The sequence below is a fragment of the Drosophila subpulchrella genome, unplaced genomic scaffold (assembly GCF_014743375.2).
Source record: "Drosophila subpulchrella strain 33 F10 #4 breed RU33 unplaced genomic scaffold, RU_Dsub_v1.1 Primary Assembly Seq31, whole genome shotgun sequence".
Classification (NCBI taxonomy): Eukaryota; Metazoa; Arthropoda; class Insecta; order Diptera; family Drosophilidae; genus Drosophila; species Drosophila subpulchrella.
Genome location: NW_023665567.1, coordinates 263,387 through 281,344, shown reverse-complemented (window position 1 = coordinate 281,344; position 17,958 = coordinate 263,387). Strand labels below are relative to the sequence as shown.

Sequence of the window (17,958 nt, the reverse complement as noted above, 5' to 3'; positions counted from 1 at the left end):
TTAAATTACAGTTGTAATATAGAGCGGGAGAGAGAGTGGGAATAAAAGAGTTTTAGCAAGATTAGTGAGTGTAAAATTACACTAACAAAGCTAGGAGATTAAACAAATCTAATAGAAATGTTAAAATAACTATAACCACATACCCGTTTAATGGGGGATCAAGTCAAAAACACTAACACAACTATTAGGCTAAGCTTTGTTCAAAAACAAACACAAGAAACTCGCAAAAAATCACAGAAAAAGACAAAAACTCAGAGCGCAAAAGTAAACACATCTGTTCACAAGCGATGCTAAATCGATATATGCTGGGCGACTTCCTGCAGCATCAGCGGATCAACCCCGTTCCCAATCCCACTTCCTCAAGGTCCAATATGTCCATTGGGACTCGGAGCTGAACTGCGGCGGAGCGGGAAAGATGGCGAAGCATCCGTGGGACGAGAAGGAAGCTTTAAACTACTAATTTACATAAATAAAAACATTCGTTGAACATTCCATTTATTTTTATTTTACTTTCTTTGTGTACCAGCAGACTACTCCTTTTAAAATTTCTCCAATTGATTTGTTTTCCGTTTGGCAACAAGCCCAGCCGCTTGAAAGCCACATGCATTGCGGGTGAACTTTGAAAACTTCGGTCACACTACAAAGAATAAGATTTTTCGACTAGTAAGACTCTTAGCCGATCTGAGTACTAGGCTTAAACAATAATTTTTGATACAAATTTGAATATTATAGAAACTTTAAAGACATATCAATTTTGACAGCAAGTATTGTTGCAGTTGGAGTCGGATGGGAGGGACTTTATCGATAGGTTAGATCGATAGGGCGATAGTTGCAGCAGCGGGATGAGTCTGGCGGGCGATCTGGCCATTTGAAGATTAATCCCGGTTCGCTCTGGGATTACTTTAAATGGACCATGTATCTAATGACCCAATTGTGAGAGAGGCCATGTAATATGGCGGGGGGTATGAACGATGATCAGCAGATGTCGAGATAGTCGCGGCCATACTGTCCAGCCAAGTAGTTGCAGCTAGCAGCGTGATACTACAATTTTTTCTTTGTGCTTACAATTAAATAGCAACCGGGGTCCCAATACAAAGGGCCCCGGAAGATTTATTTGGAGTTCTGCTGACATCTGCGCGACTTCGCCATACCTGCCAGCCCGACTTGGCTGCCCAGCAACCGTTTTCCTGTGTGGAGATCCGTATCAACGACCAGCCAGAAAAGCCTTACATAGTCGACGACGACTTCAAGCATTTCCCGGTGAGTCCGTTCCGGTGTACCGCGTCCTCCTCATCTCGGGAACTTCCAGCGGTCGCATCGCGGCGCTGAGAGGTATCGCCATTTTGTCTGGCAGCCGAATCTCGGACTGCCATTGCATAACTCACCGGAGAGCGCCGTTTTCCTGTGTGGAGATCCGTATCGCTGTTGGCCTCCGGCGAGAAGACTTCCGCCCGGGCTATCATTGCCTCCAGGCCCGGCCCAATAGTGGCTGAAATTTAGGAAAATTTAAATACATGTGTACCTTTATTATATATATATTGATATCTACTTCCCTGTTTGTGAATTTATCCGGAGTTAGTCCCGAGAGCCTTATTTGTCCTCGTTGTTTGCCTAAAATTTAAAATGTCGCGAGCATTAGTTTTAAATGGTATAGCTTACAGTGCAGTTACGTACCTTTTTGGCCTGTCCCTTCTTTTCCCTTGGAGCTCCTCAGGATTAGGTGACCATACACACGCGCATCGCGTATGTTCCTTTGAGGGCCGCGTTTCCATGCGAGCTCTACCAATACATGACTGGTAGAGCATAGTTTCCGCGGCGCCTGTACCCTTTTCCAGCCAACCAATCCTCTGCTTTGACCGCGTAAATATTCGAGACGGCGGCCAGGTTTCGGTCTTAAAGGCTGAGGAAGGATAGATCTGTTAAAAGGAGCATGTATATAAACGATTGTACTTACGATATTTATTAAATCTTTGTAAAACCAACATGTGTGAGTAAACTTTCCCAGTAAGGGAGATGGAACCGCCGTAGTCGCGAGGAGGGGGCTCCTGCCGACTGAGAATGGGTGGCGCCCTTCAGCACCTCGAGGGCACCCATGGTTGGGTGGGAGCGCTTGGCTAGGTCACCGATAGCCACCAAATGTAATCCATTTTTCCGTCAATATTTGTAGTTTTTTTGGTTTGTTTACGTTTTTGTCATTAGTGATGACCGATAGTTGAGTAATGTGAGACCGTGAAGTTATCGATATTTATGTTGCGAGCTGTGGCATTAGTGGTACTCTGCCCTGAGAATAGACTAAGCTAGCGGCACTGCCACCGAAAAAAGCAGTTCGTAACATATTGGCGCCCAATTTAAACAAAATAAATTGTCGAGGCGACGACGTCTCGCCCATTTATGACCCTGACGCCCCCGCCATCACGACCTATGTCTTGCAACATAGATTGCAATTGCTAGGGAGTGGTGACGGGGAAGTCAGCTGTGTAGGGAAGTTGGAAGTAGAACGGGAGGCGGACATTGCCGACGATTTGCTCCTGGTCACAGGATTACCAGTGAACCGGTGATGGCGTCTTGGAGCAAACCAAGATTTGCATCACGGGATGCACTAAAAAAAATATGTGATAATTTCTGTGATAGAGTAGTTTTAGAGCTTGTATTTTGTTATTTATTTATTTGAATTGTTTTTTTTTTGTTAGGATGTTGGGTTCCTGGGTTTTTCTCCCCGTCCTGGATTTCTAATTTTATGTCGGTTGTAAACTTAATTGCGTAATCGTGACCCGTAGTAACCCTACGCGCTGCACGGTTACCTCGATTTAATATAGAACAAGGGGGCGGGAAAAAAAAGCCAACAGGAGCCAAACCAGCCGATGTCCTTAACTGGCGGCTATCACCGCGGGTGATAGCTAGTCCAGTTGACGAACGCCTAGGCGGTGACGGGAAAATATGAGTTTGGAGAAAGCGCAAGAAAGTTAGGTCGGAAGCCCACCGGCGAGGGTCAGTTCCATCTCCCCAAGTACAGATTAGTAGGAAGAAAAAAATAATAAGAAAAAAACAGGAGATTTTGAAAGGTGTTGGAAAGTGAGGAAGTTTTGTTTATTGTTATTTATTTTGGCTATTAGTTATTTTCGTATTTATTTTGATATTTATTATATTATTTATTATTGTATTTATTTGTTGTCTTATTTATTTATCATATTACTTATTTATCATATTATTAGTTGTTAAGTATTTATTTAAAAATTCTTGAAAGTCATGTCCGAGGGTAAGGACGTCAGGGATAGGCACGGCCACCAGCTCAAGTCGATGGGTCCTCCTGGCGACGACAAGGACGATGTCTGGTCCACGGATGTAGAGGGTGCTGCTGGGTTGCCGCGGGTATCGCTGGCTGGGAGTTTACCCAGAACGCTGGTAGGCGGTAGTGCGGTGGATCGGATTAGGGATCTACCGGCGGATCTGGAGCACCATGGGTCGCCCAGGGTTCTTGATTTTAAGGCAATCTTCGAGGCGCAGGATCAAATTCTGGTTCCGGAGCAGACGGGTCCACATAAGCTGAACACGGAACGGGATACTGCGGCGGAGTCGGCGATAAACGCAGCTCTCGCACAAGCGGCCCAAACCTATCGGGCATCGCAGGAGTTGGGAGTTAGCCAGGCGTTGCGGGAGGAGATCAAGAACGGATTCATGGACATGATGAAGTTGTTGAACGAAGTCCTTGGGCCAGGCGAAAGCAAGCCGCAGCCGCTCCAGGAGGGCGCGAGTCGCCAAGTATCGGTGGTGCCCACTCCGTCGTGTCCAGAAGGCGGCGCAAATGGCCCACCGGAAATTCAGCAGCGGCAGGAGACAGGAGGAGGCTACCGAAGGCCGCCGGAGTTGCCACCCAGGCAGCGACCTCGACCGCAGATGAACGAATCTCCAGGGATCGATAGCAGCCTGAGCCAGGAACCGGAGTATCATCCGGCAGGCAGAAGTGATCGCCACGCACGGCCGTGGCGCATCGAGGACCGAAGGACGGCGGATTTTCTTGACGAGCCGCGGTTGTTCGCCAACGCAGGAGCCGGCAACGGGAACCGCTACATCCGAGTGGACCGCTGGAACCTCTCCTTCGGCGGCGAGGACGACGGCCACTGCGTGGACGACTACGTGTTCCGTCTCGAGTTCCTGCAGCGGCAGCATCAGTGTCCGTGGAGTGAAGTTCTACGCAACTTCCACGTACTCCTATCGGGCAGAGCGAAGGAGTGGTACTGGGTACACGTACGCCAGTCCAGAGTGGACACTTGGGCCCAGCTGCGCAGGGCTCTGATGGATCGGTTCCGTGGTCACCAGACGGAACACGAAAGGATGCATGAGCTTCTGCAACGTGAGCAACAGCCGGGAGAGAGCGCGGATGACTACATCCATTCGATGCAGCAACTCGCCTCACGCCTGAAAAAACCAATGCCAGAGCGGCAGTTGGTGAAGGTTGTGAAAAAGGGCTTGAGGGATGGCATCGCTAGATACGTTTACGCGATGGACGTACTCACGGTGGACGAATTTCGGGAGGAGTGCGTCGAAGTAGAAAGGAGTTTCGCTCGTCGAGGGCGTGCTGCTTACTTGCAGCAGAGCAGGTTACGGGTCAGCGAGGCGCACGTACAGGACGAAGTCGACGAGCAGCGAAACCTGGAAGTGGACGAGCTACGTGGGCGAGTCCGAAATCCGGTCAGGCCAGGTTGCTGGAATTGCGGGGCTGCGGAGCACGGATTCCAGGATTGCGAGGCCACGGAGTGGAGGAGATTCTGTTGCCGGTGCGGCAAGCCGGGCGTGATTTCTCCGAAATGTCCCGATTGCGCGGAAAACGGTCGGCTGGGCAGTCCGAAAGCGGGAGGGACTCGCCCAGGTTGGAATCCCGCGAAGTAGTTCCGAAGATAGAAGACGAAAGCAGTAACGTACACAGCCAATATAGTAGTCATAAGTATTTGTTAAGATACCTACCGGAGGTAGTCCAGAAGCAAGTGAGCGCTTCAGGATAAGGTGATCCAGACGACGAGAGGTGGTGGCGGCCGTTAAACGCATTGATTCCGCCGATCCTCGACCCTTCGCCGACGTGGAGACCTTGGGGAAGCAGCTCACCGACTTGTTGGATACAGGCGCCAGCGTAAGTGTGCTGGGCAAAGGCTGTCGAGAGCTCGTGGAGACGCTGGGAGTTACCGTCCAACCGTATTTTTCGGTAGTCCGGACGGCTTCTGGCGAGGATCGATCCATTATCGGACGCTTGGAGCTGCCTGTGAGGTACAAAGGCGTAAGTAAGCCGGTCACGTTCTACCTTTGCCCATACCTGGAACAAACTGCCTACTTCGGAGTCGACTTCTGGCGAGCCTTCGGGCTAGCTCCAGCCGTCGTGGGGAAGCCGGTGACGAGAGGCGTCAAGGCAACATAGGAAATCAATGCCAGCCAGATCTCCATCTGGAGGAGCACTACGCCGATCAGGAAGATGAGGACGAGGTAAAGGAGGAACCCGAAATCTGGAGCCTTTCTGCGGAGGAAAAGCTGGCGTTAGGCAAGGTCAAGGAGGAATTCCTTACCTTTGAAAGGGACGGCCTCGGAGTCACCAGCATGGAGAGGCATTCCATTGAGCTGATGGAAGGAGCTCGGGTCTTTAGGGATCGTCCGTATCCGATGTCTCCGGCGAAGCAGAAGGTGGTCGAAGATGAAATCGACAAGATGTTGGAGCTGGGTGTCATCGAGGAGAGCAAAAGCCCGTGGAGTAATCGCACAACAGTGGTGTCGAAGCCAGGGAAAAACAGGTTCTGCCTGGATGCCCGGAAGTTGAACGCCTTGACTATTAAGGATGCATACCCTCTGCCCAGCATTGAGGGAATCCTCTCCAGAAGAGATCAGACGCATTTCATCCCCAGAGTTGACCTGAAGTTTGCGTTCTGGAAGATCGAACTGGATGAGAAAAGCAAGGAGTACACTGCGTTCACGGTTCCAGGCAGGCCGTTGTACCAGTTCCGAATGATGCCGGATCGGGTGATACCAGCAGAGCTCAGATCCAACGTTATCGTCTATTTGGACGACCTGCTAATCCTCGCTCCAGATTTTCAGACGCACTTGAAATACTTGAGTCGAGTAGCCCACAGTCTGAAAGCAGCCGGATTGACCATAGGGTTAAAGAAGTCGAAGTTTTGCTTCAAATCTTTGACTTACCTAGGGTTTATAGTCGGAGGTGGACTGCTGCGGGTGGATCCTGGACGTGTTTCGGCAATCCAGAAGATGCCTTACCCGAAATCCATGAAGGAAGTACGTGCCTTCCTCGGCACAGCGGGATGGTATCGACGGTTCGTAAAGAACTTCGCTACGCTAGCCGCACCACTCTCCGAGTCCTTGAAGAAGGCTGGAAACACAAAGTTTTCCTTAAGTCCCAGCGCCACCCAGGCAGTGGATGACCTGAAGTTGGCCTTGACGAGCGCGCCGGTCCTGGTTCATGCGGATTTCAAGAAGCATTTCTACATCCAGTGCGACGCATCCCACGTTGGCGTCGGCGCAGTATTGTTTCAGTGGAACCAGGACGGAGACGAGCAGCCCATCGCGTTCTTCTCGGCCAAGATGAACAAACACCAGGTGAATTACTCGGTCACGGAAAAGGAGTGTCTGGCGGCCATCCTAGCCATTCGGAAGTTCTGACCGTATGTGGAAGGGATGCCGTTCACTTGCATTACTGATCACGCCAGCCTAAAGTGGTCGCCGACACTCTATCCCGCATCATCGAGGAAGTCCGGATAGATCCAACGGAGTTACTGGGATTCGAGACGACCGAATTTGCTGAGGAGGACTACAAGGAATTAGTGCAAGACGTGGAGTCCAACAGGGAGCACTTACCGGACCTCAAGGTGGATGACGGACTCATCTTCAAGCGCATAAGTAATCCCAAAATGGACGAGGAATTGGAAGGATCCGAATGGAAGCTGTGGATCCCGCAAAGCCTGACGCACAGCTTGGTAGAGCGTGCTCATTCGGACCCCAAGGCTGGCCATGGTGGGATGACGAAGACCTTGGAGATCCTGCGACGCCAGTTCTATTGGCAAGGGATGACTATCCAGGTACGGGAATACGTCCGGCGTTGCGAGGTGTGCAAGGAATCCAAAGCGCCAAACTTCCGGATGCAGGTCGGAATCGGAAGAAGGGTAGAGACGGAGAGGCCATTCCAGAAACTGTACATCGATTTCCTGGGCAAGTATCCGAGGTCCAAGAGTGGACACGCCTGGATATTCATCGTGGTGGACCACTTCTCCAAGTACACCTTCTTGAAGGCGATGAAGGAGGCGACGGCGTCGAACGTTGTAAATTTCCTGGTAAACGAGGTATTTTACAAGCTCGGGGTGCCTGAGACGATACGTTCGGACAACGGCAAACAGTTCGTATCCAAGGTGGATGGTGGATGGTTTCGGCATCCAACACATGATGACTCCAGTATATTCACCACAGAGCAATGCCGCGGAGAGGGTAAACCGGAATGACTTGGCCGCAATTCGCAGCTTCTTGGACGAAGATCACCGGGAATGGGTGCACATCTGCCGGAGATTGAGGTGGCCATCCGAAACTCTGTCCACTCAGCCACAGGGGAAGCGCCGTTCTTCACCGTATTCGGCCATCACATGTTCCTCAACGGTTCCAGCTACAAACTAGCCAGACGATTCAGCAACTGGAGAGTGCATACCAGATGAGCCGGCAGCGCTACGATAAGCGAGCCCGTACGCTGCTCGCCAAGCCAGGCCAAGAAGTCTTTCGCCGCAACTTCGTGCTGAGTGATTTCAGCAAATCTTTTAACGCCAAATTTGCTCGCAAGTTCCTTAAAGCCAGGGTGGTCAAGTCCGTCGGCAGCAATGCATACTTGCTGGAGGACCTCCAAGGCCGCAGCCTGGGAGTGTATCACGCCAAAGACATCCGGTTGTGATCTGAAAGAAGGACAAAACAAAGTATACGAGCATCGCGATCACATCTGCAATACTTCCCGTCATGCGTGAGCCCCACGTTAGGCGCCGATCGAACTGCAGGATGATATCAGTGCCGTGTTGAATCCCATCGCATCTCCAAAACTACCAATTATTTCATCGTTCTGCTGAAACTCCGGGCAGCGCCTCTCGAAATCTTTGGTTGATGTTGCAGTTGGAGTCGGATGGGAGGGACTTTATCGATAGGTTAGGTCGATAGGGCGATAGTTGCAGCAGCGGGATGAGTCTGGCGGGCGATCTGGCCATTTGAAGATTAATCCCGGTTCGCCCTGGGATTACTTTAAATGGACCATGTATCCAATGACCCAATTGTGAGAGAGGCCATGTAATATGGCGGGGGGTATGAACGATGATCAGCAGATGTCGAGATAGTCGCGGCCATACTGTCCAGCCAGGTAGTTGCAGCTAGCAGCGTGGTACTACAATTTTTTCTTTGTTCTTACAATTAAATAGCAACCGGGGTCCCAATACAAAGGGCCCCGGAAGATTTATTTGGAGTTCTGCTGACATCTGCGCGACTTCGCCATACCTGCCAGCCCGACTTGGCTGCCCAGCAACCGTTTTCCTGTGTGGAGATCCGTATCAACGACCAGCCAGAAAAGCCTTACATAGTCGACGACGACTTCAAGCATTTCCCGGTGAGTCCGTTCCGGTGTACCGCGTCCTCCTCATCTCGGGAACTTCCAGCGGTCGCATCGCGGCGCTGAGAGGTATCGCCATTTTGTCTGGCAGCCGAATCTCGAACTGCCATTGCATAACTCACCGGAGAGCGCCGTTTTCCTGTGGGGAGATCCGTATCGCTGTTGGCCTCCGGCGAGAAGACTTCCGCCCGGGCTATCATTGCCTCCAGGCCCGGCCCAATAGTGGCTGAAATTTAGGAAAATTTAAATACATGTGTACCTTTATTATATATATATTGATATCTACTTCCCTGTTTGTGAATTTATCCGGAGTTAGTCCCGAGAGCCTTATTTGTCCTCGTTGTTTGCCTAAGATTTAAAATGTCGCGAGCATTAGTTTTAAATGGTATAGCTAACAGTGCAGTTACGTACCTTTTTGGCCTGTCCCTTCTTTTCCCTTGGAGCTCCTCAGGATTAGGTGACCATACACACGCGCATCGCGTATGTTCCTTTGAGGGCCGCGTTTCCATGCGAGCTCTACCAATACATGACTGGTAGAGCATAGTTTCCGCGGCGCCTGTACCCTTTTCCAGCCAACCAATCCTCTGCTTTGACCGCGTAAATATTCTTAAAGGCTGAGGAAGGATAGATCTGTTAAGAGGAGCATGTATATAAACGATTGTACTTACGATGTTTATTAAACCTTTGTAAAACCAACATGTGTGAGTAAACTTTCCCAGTAAGGGAGATGGAACCGCCGTAGTCGCGAGGAGGGGGCTCCTGCCGACTGAGAATGGGTGGCGCCCTTCAGCACCTCGAGGGCACCCATGGTTGGGTGGGAGCGCTTGGCTAGGTCACCGATAGCCACCAAATGTAATCCATTTTTCCGTCAATATTTGTAGTTTTTTTGGTTTGTTTACGTTTTTGTCATTAGTGATGACCGATAGTTGAGTAATGTGAGACCGTGAAGTTATATATATTTATGTTGCGAGCTGTGGCATTAGGGGTACTCTGCCCTGAGAATAGACTGAGCTAGCGGCACTGCCACCGAAAAAAGCAGTTCGTAACATATTGGCGCCCAATTTAAACAAAATAAATTGTCGAGGCGACGACGTCTCGCCCATTTATGACCCTGACGCCCCCGCCATCACAACCTATGTCTTGCAACATAGATTGCAATTGCTAGGGAGTGGTGACGGGGAAGTCAGCTGTGTAGGGAAGTTGGAAGTAGAACGGGAGGCGGACATTGCCGACGATTTGCTCCTGGTCACAGGATTACCAGTGAACCGGTGATGGCGTCTTGGAGCAAACCAAGATTTGCATCACGGGATGCACTGAAAAAATCTGTGATAATTTCTGTGATAGAGTAGTTTTAGAGCTTGTATTTTGTTATTTATTTATTTGAAATGTTTTTTTTTTGTTAGGATGTTGGGTTCCTGGGTTTTTCTCCCCGTCCTGGATTTCTAATTTTATGTCGGTTGTAAACTTAATTGCGTAATCGTGACCCGTAGTAACCCTACGCGCTGCACGGTTACCTCGATTTAATATAGAACAAGGGGGCGGGAAAGAAAAGCCAACAGGAGCCAAACCAGCCGATGTCCTTAACTGGCGGCTATCACCGCGGGTGATAGCTAGTCCAGTTGACGAACGCCTAGGCGGTGACGGGAAAATATGAGTTTGGAGAAAGCGCAAGAAAGTTAGGTCGGAAGCCCACCGGCGAGGGTCAATTCCATCTCCCCAAGTACAGATTAGTAGGAAGAAAAAAATAATAAGAAACAAGGAAGAACGCTATAGTCGAGTGCCTCGACTATCAGATACCCGTTACTCAGCTAAAGGGACCAAAGGGAAATGGAGATAAGCAAGCAGCAAAGCGAGATTGAAATACGCCACCTACCGGCGGTAGACAGATTTAAGCGTTATGGGCGTTAGGGTGGGCGTGGCAAATTTTTTTTTGGGTCAATCGATAGGTATTGACGAGACCAATACAATTCTGTTATAATTTTGTATCTAGCATGAAAATTGTGGGCGCCACAGGCTTGGGCGGTTTGTTGGCGTTAGAGTGGGCGTGGCATATTTGCGTGACAAACTTGCGCTGCGCATAAGGCTAAGGAATCTAAATCAGAGATCCCAATTTTCTATCTTTGATAGTTTCCGAGATATCCACGTTCGTATTAACGATTTTTTGAAGTTTGTGGGCGGTTTGTGGGCGTAAAAGTGGGCGTGGTAAACTTTTTTTTTATCAATCGATAGGTATTGATGAGAACAATACATTTCAGTTTAAATTTTTATTCTAGCATCAAAACTGTAGGATCCACAGTTTTGGGCGGTTTGTGGGCGTAAGAGTGGGCGTGGCACTCTACTGAAACAAACTTGAGCTGCGTAAGAAGCTCAGGAATCTGCACGCCAAATCTCAGTAGCCTAGCTTTCATAGTTTCCAAGATCTCAGCGTTCATCCGGACAGACAGACGGACAGACGGACATGGCTAGATCGATTCGGCTAGTGATCCTGATCAAGAATATATATACTTTATGGGGTCGGAAACGCTTCCTTCTGCCTGTTACATACTTTCCGACGAATCTAGTATACCCTTTTACTCTACGAGTAACGGGTATAAAAAACAGGAGATTTTGAAAGGTGTTGGAAAGTGAGGAAGATTTGTTTATTGTTATTTATTTTGGCTATTAGTTATTTTCGTATTTATTTTGATATTTATTATATTATTTATTATTGTATTTATTTGTTGTCTTATTTATTTATCATATTACTTATTTATCATATTATTAGTTGTTAAGTATTTATTTAAAAATTCTTGAAAGTCATGTCCGAGGGTAAGGACGTCAGGGATAGGCACGGCCACCAGCTCAAGTCGATGGGTCCTCCTGGCGACGACAAGGACGATGTCTGGTCCACGGATGTAGAGGGTGCTGCTGGGTTGCCGCGGGTATCGCTGGCTGGGAGTTTACCCAGAACGCTGGTAGGCGGTAGTGCGGTGGATCGGATTAGGGATCTACCGGCGGATCTGGAGCACCATCGGTCGCCCAGGGTTCTTGATTTTAAGGCAATCTTCGAGGCGCAGAATCAAATTCTGGTTCCGGAGCAGACGGGTCCACATAAGCTGAACACGGAACGGGATACTGCGGCGGAGTCGGCGATAAACGCAGCTCTCGCACAAGCGGCCCAAACCTATCGGGCATCGCAGGAGTTGGGAGTTAGCCAGGCGTTGCGGGATGAGATCAAGAACGGATTTATGGACATGATGAAGTTGTTGAACGAAGTCCTTGGGCCAGGCGAAAGCAAGCCGCAGCCGCTCCAGGAGGGCGCGAGTCGCCAAGTATCGGTGGTGCCCACTCCGTCGTGTCCAGAAGGCGGCGCAAATGGCCCACCGGAAATTCAGCAGCGGCAGGAGACAGGAGGAGGCTACCGAAGGCCGCCGGAGTTGCCACCCAGGCAGCGACCTTGACCGCAGATGAACGAATCTCCAGGGATCGACAGCAGCCTGAGCCAGGAACCGGAGTATCATCCGGCAGGCAGAAGTGATCGCCACGCACGGCCGTGGCGCATCGAGGACCGAAGGACGGCGGATTTTCGTGACGAGCCGCGGTTGTACGCCAACGCAGGAGCCGGCAACGGGAACCGCTACATCCGAGTGGACCGCTGGAACCTCTCCTTCGGCGGCGAGGACGACGGCCACTGCGTGGACGACTACGTGTTCCGTCTCGAGTTCCTGCAGCGGCAGCATCAGTGTCCGTGGAGTGAAGTTCCACCAACTTCCACGTACTCCTATCGGGCAGAGCGAAGGAGTGGTACTGGGTACACGTACGCCAGTCCAGAGTGGACACTTGGGCCCAGCTGCGCAGGGCTCTGATGGATCGGTTCCGTGGTCACCAGACGGAACACGAAAGGATGCATGAGCTTCTGCAACGTGAGCAACAGCCGGGAGAGAGCGCGGATGACTACATCCATTCGATGCAGCAACTCGCCTCACGCCTGAAAAAACCAATGCCAGAGCGGCAGTTGGTGAAGGTTGTGAAAAAGGGCTTGAGGGATGGCATCGCTAGATACGTTTACGCGATGGACGTACTCACGGTGGACGAATTTCGGGAGGAGTGCGTCGAAGTAGAAAGGAGTTTCGCTCGTCGAGGGCGTGCTGCTTACTTGCAGCAGAGCAGGTTACGGGTCAGCGAGGCGCACGTACAGGACGAAGTCGACGAGCAGCGAAACCTGGAAGTGGACGAGCTACGTGGGCGAGTCCGAAATCCGGTCAGGCCAGGTTGCTGGAATTGCGGGGCTGCGGAGCACGGATTCCAGGATTGCGAGGCCACGGAGTGGAGGAGATTCTGTTGCCGGTGCGGCAAGCCGGGCGTGATTTCTCCGAAATGTCCCGATTGCGCGGAAAACGGTCGGCTGGGCAGTCCGAAAGCGGGAGGGACTCGCCCAGGTTGGAATCCCGCGAAGTAGTTCCGAAGGTAGAAGACGAAAGCAGGAACGTACACAGCCAATATAGTAGTCATAAGTATTTGCTAAGATACCTACCGGAGGTAGTCCAGAAGCAAGTGAGCGCTTCAGGATAAGGTGATCCAGACGACGAGAGGTGGTGGCGGCCGTTAAACGCATTGATTCCGCCGATCCTCGACCCTTCGCCGACGTGGAGACCTTGGGGAAGCAGCTCACCGACTTGTTGGATACAGGCGCCAGCGTAAGTGTGCTGGGCAAAGGCTGTCGAGAGCTCGTGGAGACGCTGGGAGTTACCGTCCAACCGTATTTTTCGGTAGTCCGGACGGCTTCTGGCGAGGATCGATCCATTATCGGACGCTTGGAGCTGCCTGTGAGGTACAAAGGCGTAAGTAAGCCGGTCACGTTCTACCTTTGCCCATACCTGGAACAAACTGCCTACTTCGGAGTCGACTTCTGGCGAGCCTTCGTTAGGCAAGGTCAAGGAGGAGTTCCTTACCTTTGAAAGGGACGGCCTCGGAGTCACCAGCGTGGAGAGGCATTCCATTGAGCTGATGGAAGGAGCTCGGGTCTTTAAGGATCGTCCGTATCCGATGTCTCCGGCGAAGCAGAAGGTGGTCGAAGATGAAATCGACAAGATGTTGGAGCTGGGTGTCATCGAGGAGAGCAAAAGCCCGTGGAGTAATCGCACAACAGTGGTGTCGAAGCCAGGGAAAAACAGGTTCTGCCTGGATGCCCGGAAGTTGAACGCCTTGACTATTAAGGATGCATACCCTCTGCCCAGCACTGAGGGAATCCTCTCCAGAATAGATCAGACGCATTTCATCTCCAGAGTTGACCTGAAGTTTGCGTTCTGGCAGATCGAACTGGGTGAGAAAAGCAAGGAGTACACTGCGTTCACGGTTCCAGGCAGGCCGTTGTACAAGTTCCGAATGATGCCGGATCGGGTGATACCAGCAGAGCTCAGATCCAACGTTTTCGTCTATTTGGACGACCTGCTAATCCTCGCTCCAGATTTTCAGACGCACTTGAAATACTTGAGTCGAGTAGCCCACAGTCTGAAAGCAGCCGGATTGACCATAGGGTTAAAGAAGTCGAAGTTTTGCTTCAAATCTTTGACTTACCTAGGGTTTATAGTCGGAGATGGACTGCTGCGGATGGATCCTGGACGTGTTTCGGCAATCCAGAAGATGCCTTACCCGAAATCCATGAAGGAAGTACGTGCCTTCCTCGGCACAGCGGGATGGTATCGACGGTTCGTAAAGAACTTCGCTACGCTAGCCGCACCACTCTCCGAGTCCTTGAAGAAGGCTGGAAACACAAAGTTTTCCTTAAGTCCCAGCGCCACCCAGGCAGTGGATGACCTGAAGTTGGCCTTGACGAGCGCGCCGGTCCTGGTTCATGCGGATTTCAAGAAGCATTTCTACATCCAGTTGGATGGATTGGAAGGATCCGAATGGAAGCTGTGGATCCCGCAAAGCCTGACGCACAGCTTGGTAGAGCGTGCTCATTCGGACCCCAAGGCTGGCCATGGTGGGATGACGAAGACCTTGGAGATCCTGCGACGCCAGTTCTATTGGCCAGGGATGACTATCCAGGTACGGGAATACGTCCGGCGTTGCGAGGTGTGCAAGGAATCCAAAGCGCCAAACTTCCGGATGCAGGTCGGAATCGGAAGAAGGGTAGAGACGGAGAGGCCATTCCAGAAACTGTACATCGATTTCCTGGGCAAGTATCCGAGGTCCAAGAGTGGACACGCCTGGATATTCATCGTGGTGGACCACTTCTCCAAGTACACCTTCTTGAAGGCGATGAAGGAGGCGACGGCGTCGAACGTTGTAAATTTCCTGGTAAACGAGGTATTTTACAAGCTCGGGGTGCCTGAGACGATACGTTCGGACAACGGCAAACAGTTCGTATCCAAGGTGGATGGTGGATGGTTTCGGCATCCAACACATGAAGACTCCAGTATATTCACCACAGAGCAATGCCGCGGAGAGGGTAAACCGGAATGACTTGGCCGCAATTCGCAGCTTCTTGGACGAAGATCACCGGGAATGGGTGCACATCTGCCGGAGATTGAGGTGGCCATCCGAAACTCTGTCCACACAGCCACAGGGGAAGCGCCGTATTCACCGTATTCGGCCATCACATGTTCCTCAACGGTTCCAGCTACAAACTAGCCAGACGACTCAGGTCTCTGGTCGATCATGAAATGGCCGGAATGCAGACCAAGGATAAGCTTCGGGTAATCCACGCCAAGGTGCAAAAGCAACTGGAGAGTGCATACCAGATGAGCCGGCAGCGCTACGATAAGCGAGCCCGTACGCTGCTCGCCAAGCCAGGCCAAGAAGTCTTTCGCCGCAACTTCGTGCTGAGTGATTTCAGCAAATCTTTTAACGCCAAATTTGCTCGCAAGTTCCTTAAAGCCAGGGTGGTCAAGTCCGTCGGCAGCAATGCATACTTGCTGGAGGACCTCCAAGGCCGCAGCCTGGGAGTGTATCACGCCAAAGACATCCGGTTGTGATCTGAAAGAAGGACAAAACAAAGTATACGAGCATCGCGATCACATCTGCAATACTTCCCGTCATGCGTGAGCCCCACGTTAGGCGCCGATCGAACTGCAGGATGATATCAGTGCCGTGTTGAATCCCATCGCATCTCCAAAACTACCAATTATTTCATCGTTCTGCTGAAACTCCGGGCAGCGCCTCTCGAAATCTTTGGTTGATGTTGCAGTTGGAGTCGGATGGGAGGGACTTTATCGATAGGTTAGGTCGATAGGGCGATAGTTGCAGCAGCGGGATGAGTCTGGCGGGCGATCTGGCCATTTGAAGATTAATCCCGGTTCGCCCTGGGATTACTTTAAATGGACCATGTATCCAATGACCCAATTGTGAGAGAGGCCATGTAATATGGCGGGGGGTATGAACGATGATCAGCAGATGTCGAGATAGTCGCGGCCATACTGTCCAGCCAGGTAGTTGCAGCTAGCAGCGTGGTACTACAATTTTTTCTTTGTTCTTACAATTAAATAGCAACCGGGGTCCCAATACAAAGGGCCCCGGAAGATTTATTTGGAGTTCTGCTGACATCTGCGCGACTTCGCCATACCTGCCAGCCCGACTTGGCTGCCCAGCAACCGTTTTCCTGTGTGGAGATCCGTATCAACGACCAGCCAGAAAAGCCTTACATAGTCGACGACGACTTCAAGCATTTCCCGGTGAGTCCGTTCCGGTGTACCGCGTCCTCCTCATCTCGGGAACTTCCAGCGGTCGCATCGCGGCGCTGAGAGGTATCGCCATTTTGTCTGGCAGCCGAATCTCGAACTGCCATTGCATAACTCACCGGAGAGCGCCGTTTTCCTGTGTGGAGATCCGTGCTGAGAAGACTTCCGCCCGGGCTATCATTGCCTCCAGGCCCGGCCCAATAGTGGCTGAAATTTAGGAAAATTTAAATACATGTGTACCTTTATTATATATATATTGATATCTACTTCCCTGTTTGTGAATTTATCCGGAGTTAGTCCCGAGAGCCTTATTTGTCCTCGTTGTTTGCCTAAGATTTAAAATGTCGCGAGCATTAGTTTTAAATGGTATAGCTAACAGTGCAGTTACGTACCTTTTTGGCCTGTCCCTTCTTTTCCCTTGGAGCTCCTCAGGATTAGGTGACCATACACACGCGCATCGCGTATGTTCCTTTGAGGGCCGCGTTTCCATGCGAGCTCTACCAATACATGACTGGTAGAGCATAGTTTCCGCGGCGCCTGTACCCTTTTCCAGCCAACCAATCCTCTGCTTTGACCGCGTAAATATTCGAGACGGCGGCCAGGTTTCGGTCTTAAAGGCTGAGGAAGGATAGATCTGTTAAAAGGAGCATGTATATAAACGATTGTACTTACGATATTTATTAAATCTTTGTAAAACCAACATGTGTGAGTAAACTTTCCCAGTAAGGGAGATGGAACCGCCGTAGTCGCGAGGAGGGGGCTCCTGCCGACTGAGAATGGGTGGCGCCCTTCAGCACCTCGAGGGCACCCATGGTTGGGTGGGAGCGCTTGGCTAGGTCACCGATAGCCACCAAATGTAATCCATTTTTCCGTCAATATTTGTAGTTTTTTTGGTTTGTTTACGTTTTTGTCATTAGTGATGACCGATAGTTGAGTAATGTGAGACCGTGAAGTTATCGATATTTATGTTGCGAGCTGTGGCATTAGTGGTACTCTGCCCTGAGAATAGACTAAGCTAGCGGCACTGCCACCGAAAAAAGCAGTTCGTAACATATTGGCGCCCAATTTAAACAAAATAAATTGTCGAGGCGACGACGTCTCGCCCATTTATGACCCTGACGCCCCCGCCATCACAACCTATGTCTTGCAACATAGATTGCAATTGCTAGGGAGTGGTGACGGGGAAGTCAGCTGTGTAGGGAAGTTGGAAGTAGAACGGGAGGCGGACATTGCCGACGATTTGCTCCTGGTCACAGGATTACCAGTGAACCGGTGATGGCGTCTTGGAGCAAACCAAGATTTGCATCACGGGATGCACTGAAAAAATCTGTGATAATTTCTGTGATAGAGTAGTTTTAGAGCTTGTATTTTGTTATTTATTTATTTGAAATGTTTTTTTTTTGTTAGGATGTTGGGTTCCTGGGTTTTTCTCCCCGTCCTGGATTTCTAATTTTATGTCGGTTGTAAACTTAATTGCGTAATCGTGACCCGTAGTAACCCTACGCGCTGCACGGTTACCTCGATTTAATATAGAACAAGGGGGCGGGAAAGAAAAGCCAACAGGAGCCAAACCAGCCGATGTCCTTAACTGGCGGCTATCACCGCGGGTGATAGCTAGTCCAGTTGACGAACGCCTAGGCGGTGACGGGAAAATATGAGTTTGGAGAAAGCGCA

General features: G+C 50.6%; 2 protein-coding genes and 1 long non-coding RNA gene across 7 annotated transcripts; all 3 read right to left on the bottom strand.

The window, feature by feature from the left end:
- Positions 1-755: 755 nt before the first annotated feature.
- LOC119559678 lies at positions 756-2,632 on the bottom strand. Of its 2 annotated transcripts, XR_005220917.1 has the most exons (4): positions 1,955-2,632; positions 1,675-1,900; positions 1,550-1,611; positions 756-1,489 (listed from the first exon to the last, which is right to left on the bottom strand). It is a non-coding gene; the product is annotated as an uncharacterized LOC119559678 (long non-coding RNA). The 2 variants fall into 2 exon arrangements; XR_005220916.1 differs by having other exon boundaries at positions 756-1,611.
- Positions 2,633-4,028: 1,396 nt separating this feature from the next.
- On the bottom strand, positions 4,029-5,447 carry LOC119559677. Of its 2 annotated transcripts, XR_005220915.1 has the most exons (3): positions 5,306-5,447; positions 4,515-5,252; positions 4,029-4,416 (listed from the first exon to the last, which is right to left on the bottom strand). XR_005220915.1 is itself a non-coding variant. In XM_037872735.1 (2 exons), the coding sequence occupies exon 2, from the start codon at positions 5,230-5,232 to the stop codon at positions 4,666-4,668; it is 567 nt and encodes a 188-aa protein (XP_037728663.1). In that variant the 5' UTR covers positions 5,233-5,252; positions 5,306-5,447; the 3' UTR covers positions 4,029-4,665. The 2 variants fall into 2 exon arrangements, 1 of the variants encoding a protein (XP_037728663.1); XM_037872735.1 differs by having other exon boundaries at positions 4,029-5,252.
- A 7,015-nt stretch (positions 5,448-12,462) lies between these two features.
- LOC119559684 lies at positions 12,463-14,294 on the bottom strand. 3 transcript variants are annotated; one of them, XR_005220919.1, is made up of 4 exons: positions 14,180-14,294; positions 13,555-14,113; positions 12,689-13,426; positions 12,463-12,590 (listed from the first exon to the last, which is right to left on the bottom strand). XR_005220919.1 is itself a non-coding variant. In XM_037872743.1 (3 exons), the coding sequence occupies exons 2-3, from the start codon at positions 13,874-13,876 to the stop codon at positions 12,840-12,842; spliced, it is 909 nt and encodes a 302-aa protein (XP_037728671.1). In that variant the 5' UTR covers positions 13,877-14,113; positions 14,180-14,294; the 3' UTR covers positions 12,654-12,839. The 3 variants fall into 3 exon arrangements, 1 of the variants encoding a protein (XP_037728671.1); XR_005220920.1 differs by having other exon boundaries at positions 12,471-12,590; positions 12,685-13,426; XM_037872743.1 differs by lacking the exon at positions 12,463-12,590 and having other exon boundaries at positions 12,654-13,426.
- Positions 14,295-17,958: the final 3,664 nt, after the last annotated feature.